This window comes from Loxodonta africana, chromosome 20 (assembly GCF_030014295.1).
Source record: "Loxodonta africana isolate mLoxAfr1 chromosome 20, mLoxAfr1.hap2, whole genome shotgun sequence".
In the NCBI taxonomy this organism is placed as follows: Eukaryota; Metazoa; Chordata; class Mammalia; order Proboscidea; family Elephantidae; genus Loxodonta; species Loxodonta africana.
In genome coordinates, this window is record NC_087361.1 from 12352302 (window position 1) to 12373678 (window position 21377).

Below are 21377 nucleotides of genomic sequence, written 5' to 3' on the forward strand. Positions count from 1 at the left end.
AAAAAAATGCTATACTAAATTTTGCTTCAACTTCAAATTCTTCTTGTCTAGTGAAGGAAGGAGCTAACTAAAGTGAATAAACGTTTAGAGAGTAGCTACATTGCGTTAGGCAAACTTCTCCATGATGATGTTTTTTACCAATCAATCAGTCAATCGGCATATTGAATGTCTACCAGGCACCTGGCAATGAGTCCACATAGAGGCAGTATGTGAGACAGAGCCGTCAGCTGGGGAAGCACTGAAGTTTTGGTGTTTGTCTTGTCAACAGCTTGTTCTACGTCTTGGCTGTTATCTTTTATATCCAATGATTGACAAGAACAGAATTCCAAGTAGAAGGGCAGAAAGTGCCTTCTGTGTCTTTTCGTGTCCCCCTTTGGCACATTTACTGAGAGTAGTGGGCAGAATACGCTGCTTTCTTGCTGCGCTTCTGTCAGTGTGTCTAGTGCCCAGTTATCCTTGTGGTGCAAACTGGCAGTACTATTGGGGCAAATGATGGACCAGTTGTTGAATGGTGGCAATACCCACGGGCTCCTTATAAAATGACATATTCCCAAGCCCATCATCATCACTTCCGTGAGTGCATGTCTGTGTGTGTACATATACATACATACAGATGCAGTATTAACATATTAACAAACTTTTTTTTTTGCATTTAATGCTCATAATAACCCTGAGAAATAAAATTTTACAGAGTGCAATTCTGTAAGATTCAGAGAACTTATGAAACTTCCTCAAAGTTCCACAGTTACTAAGTAACACGAAATGGAACTATCAAATTAGTTTACCAGTTTCTGGGAAATGCTAACAATGTCAGGGAAAGGAAAGTTACCTATTCGATAGTATAAACATTTTATCATGAGCTGAGGCTTATTAGGAGCCCTGGTGGCATTGGGATTAAGAGCCACGGCTGGTAACCAGAAGGCTGGCAGTTCGAAACCACCAGCCGCTCCTTGAAAACCCTGTGAGGCATTTCTACTCTGTCCTATAGAGTTGCTATGAGTCGGAATCAACTTGATGGCAATGGGTTTCATTTTTCGTGTGGAGGCTTAATGGAAAGTATCTCAAAATTCATTAATAATTCTATTTTTTTAAATGTTTTCTTTGGAAAAAATTTAAATTATGAAATATCTCAGACACATAGACAAACATCAAGCTTACTGTGGCTCTGGCCCTTTCATCTTAGTGGGTACACTTATAATCCGGAAGATGAATATTGTGAGCAGATTGCTTTGGGAGTACACTGAAATCCTATGTGCACATCTAGGATAAGTTATTTCATCTCTTTTAGGAAACTTAGGCACAGATTTTGAGTCTTGGCTAAACATGTGTGCATTTTTTAAAGCTGTTTACTCATACTTACTCCTTTTGTCATTCATAGAATTCTTTTTTGTGTTTGCATTGAGATAAATAAATCTGATATAATTTTTTCGAATTGAACATTAGATTGGTTTATCAAGAAAAGGATTCATTAAAGATTCATCAAGTGATTCTCTTTTAATGGAAAGTAATCTACTCTCTCATAGCGACTCATAGCTATCCTATAGGACAGAGTAGAACTGCCCCATAGAGTTTCCAAGGAGCGCCTGGCGGTTTTGAACTGCCTACCTTTTGGTTAGCAGCCATAGCACTTAATCACTATGCCACCAGGGTTTCTATGAGTCGGAATCAACTTGACGGCAGTGGGTTTTTGGTTTTTTTGAATCTATTCTCTGGGGAGATTTACTTGGAAGAGCACTAGACCGGGAATCAAGAGACCTGTCCTTCCCTTTTCTAACTGGCTGTCTGGTTTCAGATGAATCACTAAAAATCTGGATGCAGTGTCTTTAAATGTAAATCGAGAGGAAGGAAGGCAACTCATATTTATTAAGACATCTCTACCTGAATGCGTAGTAGACTTTTCAAGCTAAACATATCCAAAATTGAACTCTTGATTCCCCAATTTCCCCACCCCAAATTGACTCTTCTTATAATCTTCTGCATCTCATTGCTGACAACTTAATCCTGTGTGCTGTTTAGACCCTAAAATTTATAATCATCTGTCATGAATTATGTCCCCCCCAAGAATGTGCATATCAACTTGGTTAGGCCATGATTCCCAGTATTGTGTGGTTGTCCTCCATTTTGTGATTGTAATTTTATGTTGAGAAGGATTAGGGTGGGATTGTAACCACCACCCTTACTCAGGTCATCTCCCTGATCCAAGGTAAAGGGAGTTTCCCTGGGGTGTGGTCTGTACCACCTTTTATCTCTCAAGAGATAAAAGGAAAGGGAAGCAAGCAGAGAGTTGGGGACCTCATGCCACCAAGAAAAGAGCACCAGGAGCATAGCATGTCCTTTGAACTGGGGGTCCCTGTGCTAGAGAAGCTCTTTGACCAGGGGAAGTTTGAGGACAAGGATCTTTTTCCAGAGCTGACAGAGAGAGAAAGCCTTCCCCTGGAGCTAAAGCCTCGAATTTGGACTTTTGGCCTACTTTACTGTAAGGAAATAAATTTTTCTTTGTTAAAGCCACCCACTTGTGGTATTTCTGTTATGGTGGCACCAGATGGCTAAGACATCATCCTTTATTCATTCTTTTCCTCACACTTCATATCCAGTCCCTCAGGAAATTGTGTTGCCCCTAGATTCTAAATATGTCTAGAATTTGCCCACTTTTCACTGCCTCTATGCCCACCACCCTTATCTGAGCCACCATCATCCCTTACTTGGATTTGTGAATTAGCCTCCTAGTGAGTCTTCTACCATTTCCCTCTGCAGAACATGCTCAACACAGCAGCTAACGTGCTTCCCTTATTTCTCTTATTAGTCTCTACGTCTGTCAGCAAAGAGAATTTTCAGTTTACTTAGAACACTGTTTCTCAGACTTTTCTCTCAAAGTTTCCCTAATGGTATAGGTCAGAGTGATTGCTCAATCCAAACATTTTTCAAGTATTGATTTTCTTAAAAATTCATGCGTGTTTTTCTATTCTATTATGTAATGTATCAGTGATTGTTTTATATAAAATGATTAATTTCTGAAATATCTCAGAAAAATTGTTGCTTTAGGAAGGGAGCCAAGTCTATGTAGTGGCTTTGTGTACTTTCTGGCACTCTGCTCTGCTCCCTGAGGTACACATACTTTGTTTGAGAGGCAGTCTTAGAACAAACTTGTGATGTTTATCACTTCCAAGTTGTATGAAAACCAAATTTATTCATTGTATAGTCAATTCTGCTGTAATACAACATATACTTTCCTAAAAATCACTACCTAATGCAAAATTGCATAATAAAAACCACAGGGCTGACAGGAAAAATAGGGTTGTTGGCACAACACTAGAAACCTTTGTTGGTTACACATTCAAAAAAGAGAGGAACCTAACAAAAATGGTATAGCACAGTTGACATATCTTATATGGCTTGGAAATACATAAATACTGCAACGTATGGGGGGCAGTTTAACCTTGAAGAAGCCCTGAAGTTTGCTTGTGGAAGTAGACATCAGAAAGGTTGTAGTAAAGTGTAGTAAAAGTTGTAGTAAAGTGGTAGAAGGAGGGTTATCTGAAATAAGATGGAAAGTTACAACTTCATATGAGGGTGGGCGTGGCTCATAACACGTGGTAAACTGAGTTAGCTGGTAGATGTTTGAGGTGTGCATATGTACATTTTGTGTATTTCTGTGCAGCTAGGTTCATCTGGCTGCAGTTGTCTGTGTTCACTTAGTTTTTCTCACATGAAATCATGTACTAAGTAAAGGAGAAATTCACATTATGATCGTTTTCTAATATGTTAATGATATTCAGACAAATTCATAAACATCACAGCAGAACTGTCGTACATCTTTATTGACACTGTGCAAGGCACTGCATGTACTAGGTATGATTGGTTACTCAAGATATTATTCACGGTCCTTATCAGATAAGGAATGTATAAAAAAATAATGCTTATGCAATAAAATGCAAGTGAATTTTGAGAATTTAAAAGTTTACGTCCTTCCCATGAAACCAGAACACACCAGGTTTGGGCAAGGTGGAAACTGCCAGTTACGGTAGCTGCTGAAAAGGCGGTTACCCCGGGATAGGTCGTACTGGGAATGACACTATGGAGCCAAAGAGTTTACTAAGCACATCTTTCTCCAACCTGAGTACCATGTTGTTGTTGTGTTCCATCGAGTTGATCCCGACTCATAATGACCCTTTATGCCAGAGCAGAACTACTCCATAGAGTTTTCCAGGCTGTAGTCTTTACAGGAGCGGCTTACCAGGTCTTTTCTCCCATGGAGCTGCTGGTGGGTTCGAACCACTGACCTTTTGGTTAGCAGCCAAGCTCTTAACGGTTGTGTCACCAGGGATCCTTTTGAGTACCATCATGACCCATTAAAACCCTTAACTTGACCGCTAATTTTCTATATTCAAATTTCTTTTTATGATTTTTTTTGAGATTTCTATTCCCTGTGTTAGAGAGATCCTTGTATTCTTTTTCTATGGCAGCTGTAACAAACCAATACAAATTTAGTAACTTAAAACAATACAAATACAGTTCTGTAGTTAAAGAGTCTGATGTAGGTCTCACTGGGCCAAAATCAAAACAAATTTAGTAACTTAAAACAATATAAATACAGTTCTGTAGTTAAAGAGTCTGATGTAGGTCCCATTGGGCTAAAATCAAAACAAATTTAGTGACTTAAAACAATACAAGTACAGTTCTGTAGCTAAAGAGTCTGATGTAGGTCTCACTGGGCTAAAATCAGTACAAATTTAGTGACTTAAAACAATACAAATACAGTTCTGTAGCTAAAGAGTCTGATGTAGGTCTCACTGGGCTAAAATCAGTACAAATTTAGTAACAAAACAATACAAGTACAGTTCTGTAGTTCAAGAGTCTGATGTAGGTCTCACTGGGCTAAAATCAAGGTGTTGGCAGGACTGAGTTTCTTTCTGGAGGCTCTAGAGGAGGGTCTGTTTCCTTGCCTTTTCCAGTTTCTAGAGCCTGCCCATAGTCTCTGGCTCCTGTCCCCCTTTCATTTTCTAAGACAGCAATGGCCAGTCAAGTTTTTCTCATATCACATCACGCTGATGCTTTTCTGCCTCCCTATTCCACACTTAAGGATCCTCATAATTACATGGGTCCCACCCAGATAATCCAAGATTATCCCCCTAATGGCAAGGTCAACAACTGATTAGCAACCTTAATTTCATCTGCTACCTGATTTCCCTTTGATATGTAACATAGCATATTCACAGGTTCTGGGGATCAGGACATGGACCTCTTCGGAGGCCATTATTCTGCCGACGACAATTCTTCTCTGTAATTTAAATCACTTCCTCCACGCAACCTCTACCTCCATCTGCTGGCATATGACTTGTACCAGATTCTCTGCTATGTCCCATTTTAACCTTCCCCACTATCATGTGCTAAGTCTCTTTAAAAAAGCATTTATTCACCTGTACTCAGGGCCTCACATCCCATCTTACCTCTGCCTGTCATTGTTCCGCCCTTTCTCCTGAGTCTTCAACTTCTCTTTGCTAGAAAAAAAACAAAAACAAACCGAATCCATTGCCGAGCCAGTTCTGACTCAAAGTGACCCTATAGGACACAGGAGAACTGCCCCAATAGGGTTTCCAAGGAGCAGCTGGTAGATTTGAACTACCGACCTTTGGGTTAGCAGCTGAGTTCTTAACCACTGCATCACTCCTTCCTATTAGCATTGAAACATGCTCAAGCCTCTCCCATGTTACATATTAAAAAAAAAAAAATCCTTCTCCAGCTCGTCTCCATCACACTCAGGCATCTTGAAAGCATCTACGCTTCGCTCCCATCACTGCTCACCCTGCGCCATCTGCTCTTGCTGTTATATCTTCAACAGGCCGCAGAAGGCCCAGCCTAGGTTATGTGCTCACTAAATACGCCTTAAACGAGTAACTGAATTTCATCCCTCTCACTCAGGTCCGTTATCAATTCTCTGCTGATATTCTCATTGTGTGAGGACTGCTGCCTGGGATTTTTGTACCTCAACTGACTTGTATTTGTAGCTGAGAGTGTCTATCATGGATTACAAAGCCAAATATAAAATTTTTCAGCAAATGTTTTATTCTGTTTAGGATGACATCTATCAATGCTCCACTAACTCCTGTTTTCTCTTACATTTGTTTACCACTTCGTCCTTTTCATAATGCTCTGAGTAGAATATTTTCTTTGACTTTCATCAACACCTTTGGTGAAATAGGTAGGGCAGGGAGATGTTCCCATTTTGGAGATTAGGTTCCTGAGCCTCAGAACAACTAAGGTATTTTCCCAAGTCATTCACAGAGTTAATGCCATATCTGAGACTACCATCCAGGATTCCCAACTTCTTGCCTGGAGTTCTTTTGCTGTTTACAGATTATAGTAAAACAAAGTAAAGAAAATCGTCAAGGAAGTAGTAACCTGGATAGGCGAACCTATGCTTGGCTTGTTTCACATAGTTTTAAACTTTATGTTCCATGTGTCTATATGCATCTTTTGACACAATCCCAACTGAATCCCACTGACAAGCTGAAGCAAGAGTGTGGAGAATGAATAATGTACTGAGGAAACAAGACAGTAGGGGGTTGTTTGCTGCTGGTATTAAGTTAAAGGTCTTAGCTGGACTCTTGGAAATTTGTGGTTGGGTCTAGAAATGCAGTGATAATTTTCGTGTCCAAACTCAGTGCAGCTCTGTGTTCTAGTTCTGTTGTGAGGGACGCTTTAAGGGATCCTTGCAGGCAACATACCTAATAAGAACGTGTAAAAGGGTTATTGCTAAGTGTTCTTTTCTGTCTTTTGAAAGGAGAGCGGAAGGATAGGTATCGAGTGTTGGAGTGTTAGACGAGTGATTTGAATTTCCAAGAGTTTCCTCCTTACCATCCTTAAAAATAACGTTACTTTGAATTCAGTAAGGTGAGATCTAGTTCTACAGAAGTAAGCAAACTTCTCCTTTTGCGTGCTTGCTGAGTTAGAGTATTGAACTTAAATTTGATTTTGATACGGAGGACACTTTGACCACCTTCCTCTCCTGGCTCAGGTGAGAACTGGTTTCTTCCTCTGTCTGTTCGTAACTTCCCACTCTAGTTGCCATGTTTTGTTTTGACCCCTTTGCTTTACTGTGTTCTTCATACCTGGTTGCTTATGGTAGCCCTCCTGCTCTGACTGAGGTTTCCTTACTTTTTTTCCGGGACCGTACAGACTTTGGCTTCTGGGTCATTTGGTTATGTAGGCCAGCATCATTAAGACCAAGTAAACCATCCTGGCCAACCTTCTAAAGAGTATGGGTCACATAAAGACCATGCTGTGAAGCAGTGAGTTGAGATAGATAAGAGTATCAAATGTACTTACGATCACATCACAGCTCCTCCACTGGCTAGCTTGTGACCCTGAGCAAATTTTTAACCTCTTGTGCCATTAGTTTCCTCATCTGTAGGAATGGGGATACTAATATCTTCCTTTTAAAGTGGTCGCCAGAATTCAGTGCGTTAACCAAGATAAAGCACATAGCCACATAGCACAGTACCTGGCACATGATGAGGGCTCAGTAAGTTTAGTTCAAATTATTTTTGCTGTTATTATTATTGAATAGTGTTCTGGATACGGTTAGGAATTTTAGCTATGGTCTTGGACCATTAGGTGATTTTGTGACCCTGGGAAAATTGCTTTTGGGCACTTAACTCCCCAACTGCTTAAGCTTTAAGTGAAATTAATTCTTCAAGATGTGTGCCATGTTTATCTGGTGTCTTGGAGTACCCTCTGCGACCTAATTTAGAGCAGTGGAGCAACCTTAAGGAGTTGTTTTGAAGATGGGACTTATTGGCACCTTGACAAGTCTGTGAAGGAGATGTTTCTGACTATGATCAAATAACCTTGGGAAGCTGACTTGTGTAAGGTTGAAGAGTATTTTCAATTGCCATTTAAGCTGAGAACTTACATAATCGCCACTGATCCAGCACCTTTGGAAGTGGTTAATGGGACAATCCTTTCCCCTTAGGACATGCATACAAACTTTAAAGTTATAAAAACTTACCCAGATAACTACAATTTATATAGCTTAGAGATATATGGGAATTTAGGCTTGTGGAAACCCTCTTTCTTTCCCTTAAGAGTGAGGGCTTTTTCAGATTGTGCTGATCACTTCTGGTCTTTTCCTGCAGTCGCAGGGTGGCTGAGAGCTGGGAGACCTGGAACCAGTTAGCATGGTGGCCTACAGCAAGCCATCTCTCTAAACTTTACTTTCTTCATATAAGTTGTTGAAGGAGGCTATCTTTAAGATTACTTACGGTTTTATGATTTCTCAAATGAGAAGAGATTAATAATGATATGTTCCCCCTTAGCAGCTAGTACTTTCCTGTCTGTACTACTTGTTGCATTTGCCATCACTTATTTGGTGTCTGTATTTCCAATAAAACTATAACCTTCGTAGGCCATGTTTTTTTTTTTTTTTTTTAATTTTTATTGTGAAATATATGTAACAAAACAGTCCAACCATTTTTACACATACAATTCACTGAGTTTAATTCATTCACCATGTTGTGCAGCAATCAACACTGTTTCTAAATTTTTTCATTGCCCTTAACAAAACCTCTGTGCTCCTTAAGTGGTGTCTTCCCGTTCCCACATCCCGGCCGGCCCTGGTAACTGCTAATGAACTTCGGTCTCTATGTGTTTGCCTATTTTGGATATTTCATATAAGTGAAATCATACAGTATTTTTTCTTTTGTATCTCACTTATTTCACTCGGCATAATGTTTTCAACGTTCTTCTATGCTGTAGCATGTATCAGAGCTTTATTTCTCTTTATGGCTGGATAATATTCCATCGTATGTATATACCACATTTTATTTATCCGTTCATCTGTTGTTGGATACTGGAGTCGTTTTCACCTTTTGGCTATTGTGAATAATGCTGTATCGGTGCACCTCTGTTTGAGTCCCTGCTTCCAGTTCTCCTGGGTATATATACTTTGGATTGGAACTGCTGTATCGTAGGATAGTTCTATGTTTAATTTTCTGACGTACCACCAAATTGTTTTCCGTAGTGGCTGTGCCATTTTACAGTCCCAGCAGCAGCAGGTGAGGGTTCCAATTTCTCCACATTCGCAGCAACGCTTGTTATTTTCTGATAGTAGCCATCCTAGTGGGGGTGAAGTGGTATCTCATTGTGTGTGTGTGTTTTAAATAATAGACTTTTTTTTTAGAGCAAGTCCTTGGCACTGACCGTTTCACCATCTCCATAGTTTTGCCTCTTTCATAATGTCATGTAGTTGGAATCATACAGTATGTAGCCTTTCAAACTGACCTATTTCACTGAGCAATATATGTTTCATGTTCCTCCACATCTTTTTGTAATCTCATTGTGGTTTTGATTTGCATTTCCCTGATGACATTGGGCGTATTTTCATGTTCTTATTGGCCATTTCTATATCTTCTTTGGTAAAATATCTTAATAAGTCTTTTGCCTAATTTTTAAAATTGGGTTGTCTTTTTGTTGCGTTTTCGGAGTTCTTTATACATTCTGGATGTTAAACCCTTTTGTGACCAGCGGAACATATGTGTCCCACCTACATTTTCTACCTCTCAGGAGTATTGAGAAGCTACTTCCCCACTAGCAGTGCCTGTAACCATCAGGAGGGGACCTGTATAACTGTTTGAAGAAGAGAAGGGTATGTGCTGCAAATTACTGTTTTTACAGGGTATTGTATGGGGTGGTGCATCTGGTGCGTATAGGGCCATATGTGTCCCATCAAACCTGTACATGAGTCCTCAGGGACATGTGGTTCCCAGGGTCCAACAGGACATATGCATCCCACCAGTCCTACCACCCGAGAGTCCAGAGGGACATGAGCACCCACCCTGAAGTCCAAGGGGACGTATGTGTCCCACCAATCCTACCCCCAGAGTCCAGAGGGACACATGTGATTCAGATACACTCAATGATTTAGCATGTGTTCCATTAATGAAAAAAAAGATCCCGAGCAGATAGATGGTTGCCAACTACTTTCTCTCAGTCTACAGGTTGTCTCTCTGGTTTATTGATAAAGTCCTTTGATGCACGAAAGTTTTTAATTTTGGTGAAGTCCCATTTGTCTTTTGTGTCTAGTGCTTTTAGTGTATACCAGTTGCCGTTGAGCTGATTCTGACTCATAGTGCCCTACAGGGTTTCCAGGGAGTGAATGGTGGATTTGAACTGCCAAACTTTTGGTTAGCAGCCAAGCTCTTAACCACTGTGCCGCCAGGGCTCAACTTTTAGTATAAGAACTAAAACCATAAAACCCTTAGAACAAACATAGGAGTAATGCTTCTAGATCCAGTTTTCAACAATGGATTTATTTTTGGATAGTACACTAAAAGTAATAAGTAGTATCCATAAATCCACTGTCAAAAACTAGAACTAGAAGCATTACTCCTATGTTTGCTCCAAGAGTTTTATGGTTTTAGTTCTTACATTAGGTATATGATCCATTTTGTGTATGGTGGGAGGTATGGGTCCACCTTCATGCTTCTGCACATGGAGATCCGGTTGTTCCAGCACCATTTGTTGAAGAGACTATTCCCACTGAATGCACTTAGTACCCTTATTGAAAGGCAATTGGCCATAGATGTGTATGGGTTTATTTCTGGGCTCACAGTTCTATTCCATCGGTCTATATGCCTATTATTATACCTGTACCCAAACATTTTGATTATTGTAGCTTTATGGTATGTTTTGAGATTGGGAAATATGAGTCGTTCTACTCTGTTCTTGATTTTCAAGATTGCTTTGGTTATTCAGGACTACTTGCAATTCCATATAAATTTGAAGATTGGCTTTTCCATTTCTACAAAGAAAGCTGTTGGAATTTTGATAGGGATTGTGTTGAATCTATAGATAGCTTTGGCTAGTATTGATATGTTAACAATATTAAGTCTTCCAATCCATGAACACAGAATGTCTTTCCATTTTCCTAGGTCTTCTTTAATAACTTTCAGTAATGTTTTGTAGTTTTCAGTGTACAAGTCTTTCACCTTTCTAGTTAAATTTATTACTAGGTATTTTATTCCTTTACTTGCTATTGTAAGTGGAATATTTTTCTTATTTTCCATTTCAGATCGCTCATTGCTTGTCTATAGAAACCCAACTGACTTGTGTTTTGACCATGAACTTGGCAACTTCGTTGGATTCATCTTTTAGCTCTAATAGCCTTCTTGTTGATTCTTTGGGATTTTTTTATATGTAAAATCATGCCATATGTAGAAAAGTATAGTTTTGCTTTTGCCTTCCTGATTTGGATATGTTTTATATCTTTTTCTTGTCTAATTGCCCTGAATAGGGCTTCCTGTATAATATTTAATAGCAGTGGTGAGAGCAGGCATCCTTGTCTTGTTCCTGATCCTAAGGGAAATACTCTGTCTTTCTCTATTGAGTATGATGCTAGCTGTGGGTTTTTCATAAAGGGCCTTTATCATATTGAGGCATTTCCCATCTGTTATTAGTTTATTTAGTGATTTTTATCATGAAAGGATGTTGGATTTCGTTGTATGCATTTTCTGCATCTATTGAGATGACCATGTGCTTCTTTCTTCTTTGTTCTATTAGTGTGATGTATTACATTGATTGATTTTCTAATGTTGAACCACTCTGGAAAAAAATCCCACTTGGTCGTGGCGTAAAGCAGTGTCAGAGTAGAACTGTGCTCCACAGAGTTTTTAACTATTTGATCCAATGATTTTTCGGAAGTAGATTACCAGGTCTTTCTCCCAGCACTCTGTTGGGTAAACTCAAACTGCCAATTTTTTGGTTAGCAGCTGAATGGGTTAACTGTTTGCACCGTATAATCCTTTTACTATGATGTTGGATTAGGTTTGCCAGTATTTTGTTGAGGGTTTTTGCATCTATATTTATAAGGGATATTGGTCTCTAAGTTTCCTTTATTGTGGTATCTTTCTCTGGCTTTGGTATCAGAGTAATGCTTGTCACATAGTTTGAGAAGAATTGGTGTTTCTGTAAATGTTTGGTAGAATTCTTCGGTGAAGCCATCTGGTCCACAACTTTTGTTGTTGTGTGGTTTTTGATTACATTATTCAGTCTCTTTACTTGTTAGAGATCTGTGGAGATTTTCTATTTCTTCTGGAGACAATTTAGGTGGTTCCTGTGTCTCTAGGAATTTGTCCATTTCATCTAATCTATCTAATATGTTGGCATAGAATTGTTTACAGTATTCTCTTATGATCCTTTTTATTCCTGATGAATTAGTTGTAATGTCTCCATTTTCATTTCTGATTTTAGTTATTTGCATTTTCTCTCTTTTTTTCTTTGTCAGTCTAGCTGAAGGTTTGTTGATTTTGTTTATCTTTTCAAAGAACCAACTTCTGGTTTTGTTGATTCTCTCTGTTGTTTTTCTATTTTCTATTTCATTTATTTCTGCTCTGATCTTTTTTATCTCTTTCCTTCTGGTAGCTTTGGAGTTAGTTTGCTTTTCTTTCCTAGTTCTTCAAGCTGTAAAGTTAGGCTATTGATTTTAAATGTAGGTTTTTACTGCTATAAATCTCCCTCTGAGCGCTGCTTTACTGCATCCCATAAGTCTTGTATGTTGTGCTTTCCTTTTCATTAAACTTTTTTTCTGATTTCTTCCTTGACTTATTGGCTGTTTCATAGTGTGTTCTTTAATTTCCACATATTTGTGTATTTTCCCTTTTACTTTCTGTTATTAGTTTCTAGTTTTGTTCCATTTTGGTTGGAGAAGTTGCTTTGTATAATTTCAGCCTTTTTCAATTTATTGAGACTTGCTTTGTGACCTAACATAAGTCTATTCTGGAGAATAATCCATGTGCACTAGAAAAGAATATATATTGTGCTGTTGTTGGGTAGAGTGTTCTATATATGTCTGTTAATTCTATTTGGTGTATAGCTTTGTTCAGGTCCTTTGTTCCTTTATTGAACATGGTGTATTGAAGTGTTCAACTATTTTTGTAGATTTCTTTCTCCCTTCAATTCTGTCAGTGTTTTTTTTTTTTTATTTTATTTTTGGGGGGGCTTGTGTGTAATGTGCATATATATTTATAACTGTCATATCTTCTTGATGAATTGACCCTTTTGTTATTATGTAATGTCCTTCTTTTTCTCTTAGAACAGATTTTGATTCTATTTTATCTGACATTCAAATCATCACCCCAGCTCTTTTTTGGTTACTACTTGCATGGAATATTTTTTTCTACTCTTTCACTTTCAATCTATTGTGTCTTTGGGCCTACAATGTGTCTCTTTAGACAATATATAGTTGAATCATCTTTTTTAAATCCATTCTTCCACTCTGTTTTTTGATTGGAGCATTTAGCCTGTTTACATCTGTGCTAATTCCTGATAAGGAGTGACTTACTTCCACCATTTTGTTATGTATTTTTTTGTGTCTTCGTCTCTCATTTCTGCCAATATTTGTGTTTTGTTGTTTTTTTTTTTTTTTGTAGTAAACCATTTTGCTTTCCTTCTCTTTTCCTTTTGTGCGTATTTTTAAGATATTTTCTTTGTGCTTACCACGAGGATTATATTTAACATCTTACATTTATAACATGGTTTAAATTGATACCAACTTACCTTTTGCAGCACCCAAAATTTTATTTCTATAGTCCTCCCTCTCCCCCCGTTTATGTTGTTATTATCATCTATTACATCATGTGCTCTGTAACATAAATTTATACTTATTGTTAATGCTTTTGTCATTATAAATCATGAAGGACATAGCAACAAGAATTGCCAACCAAAAATATCTTAAGATAGGTCCTTATACTTGCCCATGAAATTACATATAGTGGAGATTTTTTTTTTCTGCCTTGATTTACTGTCTAGTGTCTTTTATGTTCCATCTGAAAGACTCCCTTTAGCATTCTTGTAGGATAGGTCTAGTGGTAATGAACTTTCTCAGCTTTTATATATCTGAGAATATCTTGATTTCACCCTCGTTCTTGATTTCTTGATTTATAGTTTTGTCAAATGTAGTTATTAGTTGATTGTTCTTTCCTTTTAGTTCTCTAAATGTGTCATTCCGCTGCCTTCTGACCTCCAAGGTTTATGAGGAGAAACTGGCACTTAATCTTATTGAGGATGTCTTATGTGTGACATTTTGCTTCTCTGTTGCTGCTTTCAGAATTCTCCATGTTTGGTTTTTGAAAGCTTGATTATAAAGTATCTTGGTATGGAGTTCTTTGACTTTATCCTACTTGGAGTTTGCTGAGCTTCTTGGATTTGTAGATTCATGTGCTTTATCAGATTTCGATGGTTTTGTGCCATTATTTCTTCAATTATTCCTTCTGTCCCTTTCTCTTATTCATCTCTTTCTGGGATTCATGTGTTAGTATGTTAGTTCATTTATTAGTGCCCTACAATTCCATTAGGCTTTTCTCAATTTTATTTATCTTTTTCTTCTATTGCTCTTTACTTTCAGAATTTTAATCATCTTATATACTCTAATTCATTGATTCTTTCTTCTGCCAGCTCAAATATGTTGTTAAGAACTTCCAATGGAGTTTCTATTTTATTTATTATATTCTTCTGCACCAATATTTATGTTTGATCCTTTTTTATAGTTTCTTTTTATTGGAATTTTCATTTTGCTCCTGTACTGTTTCCTTGATTTCCTTTAGTTTATTGTCTGTTTTTTCCTTTAGTTCTTTGAACATATTTAAAATTGGTATTTTAAATTCTTCTAAGCTGTCAAATATCTAGGCTTCCATAGGATAAATTTTTTGTCTCTTTGTGTTAGTCTTTTGGCTGGACCATCCTTTCGGTTTCTTTGTATGCCTTGTAATTTTTCATTTGAAACTAGGACACTTGAATATTATAATGTAGTAACTCTGGAACTGAGATGCTTCACCTTCACCAGAGATTGCAGTTTTTTAATTAATTTACTTTTAATTGTTGAAGGCTGTAATAGTCCATCTGCTCATCAACCTGCCCTGACTACTTTTGCAAAGGCTGTCTTCCAAAATGTGCATGGACACTGGAGATTTGTTTTGGAGCCCATGGCCAAGTAGTGGTTCAAGGGAGAATTCCTTGTAGTCCAGGGAAGAAACAAACGGCAAAAAGCAGAAAATATCTAAATTGTCCCACTCCTTAGTTATTGCTTTTCTTACTTAATGATAGCTACAGTCAACTGTTAGTGACTTTTCCAAGCTAGTGTTTAGAGTGTGTGTTCCAATTCTGTTATCTCTACCATCAGTCAGTGGCTTGATATATTTCACCAGAGGGCGCTCTAGACCTTTGAATCTGCTGGCAAGGTGCAGCTGTTTCTGGGAGAGGGCCAAAATTGCTGCAAAGTTCTGCACCCCTCCCTCAAGGCACCGCCAGACCAGCCCAGCTGTGCACACTGTGTATTCCCAAATCATTGGAGCACATGATACTCGCTGTCTGCCTTGATACCCGCCAATCACTCTAGGAACATAGACCACTGACTCCACCACCTTGGAGGGGCTGACGAATGGGAGGTGGTAGCCAGGTGATGCACATAGTTCACCTAAGAGAGGTCAGCAGCTTGTGCCTTCATCAAGTACTCCCCTGGTTGAATTAAGTGTCCAACCCAGTTCCAGAGTTCCAGTTGATTCCAGTTGCTCTTTCCAGTGCTGTTATTTGGGAGGTGGGACAGACCTATAGAACTACCTACTTTGCCATTTTGCATAATTACGTACTGTTATTGAAAGTTCTGAATTCTGTAAGATACTTGCACACCAGCCTTTCTCCTTCAGTCCTTGGAAGCTAAATCTATGCTTCCACGTGCTTCAGTCTTGCAAATTAGTCCTGTGTGATTAAGTGTGGGTACTGTCTGTGGGTTTTGTTTGGTACATTCCTTCCCCCAGTCCCATGGGAGTGCACATGCATCTAATATGGGGAGATTACCCGCTCAGTCCTTCAAGCAGCCCCTAGAAGACACAAACAGACAAATCTGGCAAAAGTGAAGTCTAGTCCACACTCTTCTGTGCCAGAGAGCACGTCCTTGTCTGGGTGTGTGGTTTGTGGTTCTCCACTTCAGCAACAGCATCTGTCACAGTGCCCACGACTGTGGAGGCAAGGGAGGGGTGGAGTGTCTACGGTGGAAGAAAAAACTGAAAAAATTCCTATCATTGGAGAGCAGGATTTTTCTTAATTCCGTGTTTGCTTAAATGCTGTAATTCTTTGACTGATTTCCAGATTCTGAAACTGTAAATTCATCTATTTTTGCTTGGTGTTTTCTATTTTCATTGTGGGGGATGGAAACATGCAGCTGTTTATACAACCGTCTTGCCTCGGCTTCACCATGGGTGGTTTGCCAAGTGCCTTCTGCACACATAATATTTATGCATTCATTTATTCCACAAATATTATTTAGTGCCTACTAAAGGGCACGTACTATTATAAGCACTGGAGATACAGCAGGAATATGGCAGGCAATGTCCCTAATCTCATGGAGTTTAGATTCAAAAGCAGTTCTGTGCAATAGACCTTTCTGTGATGACGGGAATGTTCTTTACGGCATTGTCCAATACAGTAACCATTAGCCACATGTGCCTACTGAGCACTTGAATTGTGGCTGGAGGAATCGCTGAGCTGAATTTTAAAATGTATTTGTTTTTAATTAATTTAAATCGTCACATGTGTCTAGTGTCTGCCTCATTGGACAGTGCAGTTCTAGAGGATTAAAGCAGTGGAGACAGATGATAAACAAGTAGATAACTAAATGAACAAAATAATTTTAGACAATGTTAAGAACTGAGAAGAATAAAGCAGGGTGATGAAACAGTAACCAGGACAATATTTTAAGTAGAGTCATTCTAGTTTAGGCATCAATAAATGTAGAGAAAAAATTTTGAAGACTAATGTTTTTGTTTGTTTTTCACTTTGCTACTCATTACTTTGGTTTGGGAACTCTTGCTTAGAGACTAGTGGCTTCCTTTTTGGAAAAAAAAGAACACCAAAATAAACTTATATTTCTATCATTTCGTTAACTTTGAACATTTTTTTTCCTTAGCCCTGAATTGTCATCTCCAGTTCCTGTTGAAGATACCTCGACATTGGGAAGTATGTTTTTGTGATTTTAGTCACTTTACTTTATAAATTATTTATGGCTTAGGACAATCTTGCAAGCAAGCAAACACATTTTACAGCTTACATTTTAAAAATATCAGGTTTCTTCTTACATGTCATTCAGAAGTCTCAAGAAAAAGCAATTCCTCTTTTCACTAGTCAAAAAAAAATTTTTTTTAAGCATACATATTTTATGGCATTATGATATGGGTACTTAAAACTTTTATTGTTAAATATAACACAAGCACAGAAAACTGCTTAAAACAAATATACAACCTAGTGAATTATTTTAAGGCAAACACCCTGTAACCACTGCTCCGTCAAGAGTTAGAACCTTTCTAGCTCTACCAGACACCCTCTACATGCCCCCTTCCAAACACAATGCTCCCCACTCCCTTAAGAATACCACTATCTCACTTTTATGAGAGTTATGTTTATATCTTTTTAAAATCGTTTTATCATCTACTGTGGGCACAGAGGTTAAGAGTTTGGCCACTAACCCTATGGGGCAGTTCTACCCTGTCCTATACGGTTGCTATGAGTCAGAATTCACTTGACAGCAACAGGATGTGTGTATTACTAAATACTAGCTTAGTTTTGGCCATTTTATTTTTTAATGTGTTTTTAAGTCTTCATTTAAAAAAAAAAAAACTGTAGTTTCCTTCTGTATTTCTTGTTTTTCCTCTTGTAATTAATTTGTTGAAGAAACCAGGCCATTTGTCCTAGAATTTCCAGAGTAAGGATATTTCTGATTGCATTCTAATGGTGTAGGTTAACATGCTCCTTTGACCTCTCTATTTTCTGTAAATTGGTAGTTGCATTCTTTAAAAAAATTTTTTTTTTTTAAAAAAACTTCTCTTTATGGGAAATTTTAAACATATGCAAAAATAGAATAGCATAATGAGATCCCAGCTTCAACGATTATCAATTTATGGTCAATTTCATTTAATTTATACCTTTACCTACTTCCCCCTTTAGATAGAGATACTAATTTCAATATCGGTCCCCTTTATTAGCCAGTGAGCTCCTTGAGGTTAGGAACTTGGTCTTTGTATCCATAGTGCCTTGCAGATGCTGACAAGTGCTCAATAAACGTTTTTTGACTGAATATATGAATGAGCCCTTATTGCTTCTTTTTCTGGGAAGATTCTCTACAGCTGTGTCTTAAGGTTAGAATGCACAGAATTTTCAGGATGAAAAAGCAAATGGTTTGTAGGGATGATTTTGACGTCACTTGCTTGTTTCCTGATATGAACTCGGAGTTAGTCAGGGACTGAGCTCATACACACGTTTTTGTTTTTCTGCTTAGGTGCTGCTGTCAGTGTTCCGTATCCAGGGGTGGCTTCCTATGAAGGTGCCTCAGAGAGCAGCTTGGAGAGGCCTGAGGAGAGTGTGAGTGATGCTGTTTTGCCGTTTCAGTTTCTGACATGGAGAGCAGGAATTAAGAGAGGGTCTATGGTCTATTGCCAGATCACACAGGACTTCATAGGGTGCCTTATTAATGAAAATATGGACTTTGAAACCAGTACGTAAAAAAGAATCTGGGATCCCTTGGAGAGCTGAGAAATCTATTCTTACTGGCTAGCTCTTGGTGAGGGAGGGTTCAAATTGTAAATGAAATTATCCGGGGACTACGGAGCTATCATTATGGTCAGCTCACATGCCTCTCGCAGGCTCTGTGACATGACTGTTCTTCTAACCCTTAATAGATGAGGATGTTGTCTTCCCTTCTTCACGTGGAAAGAATATGGATTTTATGTAGTTTAAAAAATCATGAAGCACTATGCTTCTTTACGGCATCATTCTTGATAGGAACCTATCTACTAAACAAGGAGTCCTGGTGGCACAAGGGGTAAGTGCTCGACTGCTAACCGAAAGGTCGGTGGTTCGAACCTACCAGTCACTCCGAGGGAGAAAAGACCTGACAACCTTCTCCCTTAAAGATTATAGCCTAGGAAACCCTGTGGGGGTAGTTCTACTTTGTCATATAGGGTCATTATGAGTCAGAATTGACTCAACGGCATACAACAACATCATCCACATTAAACAGTATTAAATCTTAAAGCTGAGTCCTGTATGACATTCAGATTAAAAAAAAGTACACACTCCTCAGGAAAATAGAGACAGATTGTTAGAAAGCTTGTTAAATTCTGAATTTTTAAAATTTGGGGGTTCATAAGTCCTATATTATTTAATATAGAGAAAATCCTGATTAAACATATTCCCTAGAGAGATGAAATTTAGTTACCTTGCACCTTTCCTTTTCAACCTGGACATTTTAATCTATGCAAAATCAAGTTAAAGTCACTCCACTCTGCCCCACCAACCTCTCTGTCAGTGAACAAGGCTGGTTATAGCTAGGGGTCCCTAGAGAGGATGGCTGGATTGGTACTTCTACTCTCGGTAATACTGTGTACAAAGCAAATGGTGCTGAGAAAATACTACCATTCAATAAGTAATTGTTAATGAATGAATAAAAAGTAACACTGTAGTTCTGAACTCCAAGGCAGACTAGCCATGACTTGGGTCTGGAAACATTTAAAGAATGAGATAGAGTTCACTGTAATAGGAGTGAAGGAATTATATACAATCAGTTGGAACATTAAAATCTAAAATAGAGAGGATGACTTGAAGCCAATTTACAGAATCAGTAGGAGAACAGGACAGTTATAGAGATACCTAGCAGGAATTAGATTCCTATATCTAATTAAAAATGAACCTGATACAGTTTTACATTTTACTTTTTTTCCTAATGTATTTTTCTATCTACTGTTTAGGAGACCATGTATTTCCGTGTTTTTTTTTTAAATCACTCTGTAAGTTATAATGCATATTTGACTTAGCAAAATTTAAAGTTTTGTATTTATCTCTTAATCCTGAATAATACAGAAGCCTTAGAACATTGCAATTCAAATTACCAACCTGTTGATTTACATGCTATTTTAAAGTATTTTCTTTTTCATTCTCTTAGTTCTCTCTACAAATTCAACTATCATATTTGTTTTATACAGTTAAATTTCTTTTCTGTTTACCCAGATGATAACTCTTTTGTCATCTTACAATAATTTTTTTCATTTTAGACCTTCTGGGATAATTTTTCTCCTGATGTTTCCTTAGTAAGAGTCTCTTACTGGTTCAATCTCAGTTGTTGATAAAATTTTATTTGTCCTTATTCTAGAAAGATATTTTTAATCTGTATTCAACTGTGGGTTGAGAGTTATTTTTTCTTTGGTTTTAGTTCACTATTTTCTGAGAGATATTGTTGTTACTGAGAGCTCAACTTTCAGTCTAGTTGTCATTCCTTTGTGGATTGTCTGGTTGTTTTCTTTAGCTGCTTTTGAGATATTTTTTTCATCTTTGGATTTGAGGTTTGGCAGTTTTACAAAATGAGTATACGTGTGGATTTATGTTTATTTATCTCGCTTTAAATTTGTCGTACTTCCTTAATGTTAGGCTTTGTGTCTGTCAATTTTGGGAAATTCTCAGCTGTTGTCTCTTATGGTTGAATATATGTTAGACCTTCTCATTTTATCCTTCATGTCTCTTAACCACATGCTCATAACTTTCATTCCTGTGTCTCTCTGTGTTACATCCGTGTCTGTCTTCCGGTTCACTAATCTTTCCTTCATCTTAGTCTAATTTGTTGTTCAAACTGTTCATTTGAGTTTTAAGAACGCTTGCTTTATGTAGGAGTCATCAGTCTAACTCTCCAGTGTGTATAGGCCTTGCACTTTGTATTTTGTCCCTTCATGGTATTTGGCATTCAGTATTGCGTGGGTTACAAGGAATCAGCAGATATACCATGGAAATGGCCACCTTCAACACTGGATCACCTCTCTGGATTTCTGCAACCGATTGTTTCTGGCCTCTTGGGGTTTTCCTTACTTTTTTGCAAATCAGCTATGTGTTAAAAGCATTAAATCTATTCAGCGTTTTATGTGTTTTGTAGCAGTAGAATTACTCAAGGTATTTATTTTATAATATTTTTAGACATGGGAATTCCATCCAAATTTAGCAAGGTGAAATTTAATATGGATAAATGCAAAGTTGTCTAAAAAAATTCAGTAAGTATAAGTTTTTATTGATGTTAGTCTCAGTATGAATCAACAGTGTGATGAGGTTACTGCAAAAAACTAGTAAAAGCTAGTATAATTTTAGATTTCCTTAATAGAAATATACAGTATAATATAAGGGAGGTGGTTGTCCTACCCTTTTTTAATTGCTCAGACCTCATTTGTGGGTGCCACACCCTAAGAAAGACATTGAAGGCTGAGATGTGTGGAGGAGTGGAACTAGGGAAAAGTCAGGGAAGACATGATAGCTGTGTCTATATATATGAAGTGCTCTCTGGAAACTACAGCTTTTGT

General features: G+C 37.8%; 1 protein-coding gene across 4 annotated transcripts in view; it reads left to right on the forward strand.

Moving 5' to 3' along the window:
- Positions 1-21377, forward strand: part of IMPG2 (interphotoreceptor matrix proteoglycan 2) — a 113633-nt gene that overhangs the window by 20673 nt on the left and 71583 nt on the right. For all 4 annotated transcript variants that reach the window (XM_064273041.1, XM_064273039.1, XM_064273038.1 and 1 more), the window contains 2 exons: positions 16955-17004; positions 18320-18402. In XM_064273041.1, coding sequence (XP_064129111.1) covers positions 16955-17004; positions 18320-18402 — 133 coding nt within the window. The remainder of the gene's footprint in view (positions 1-16954; positions 17005-18319; positions 18403-21377) is intronic.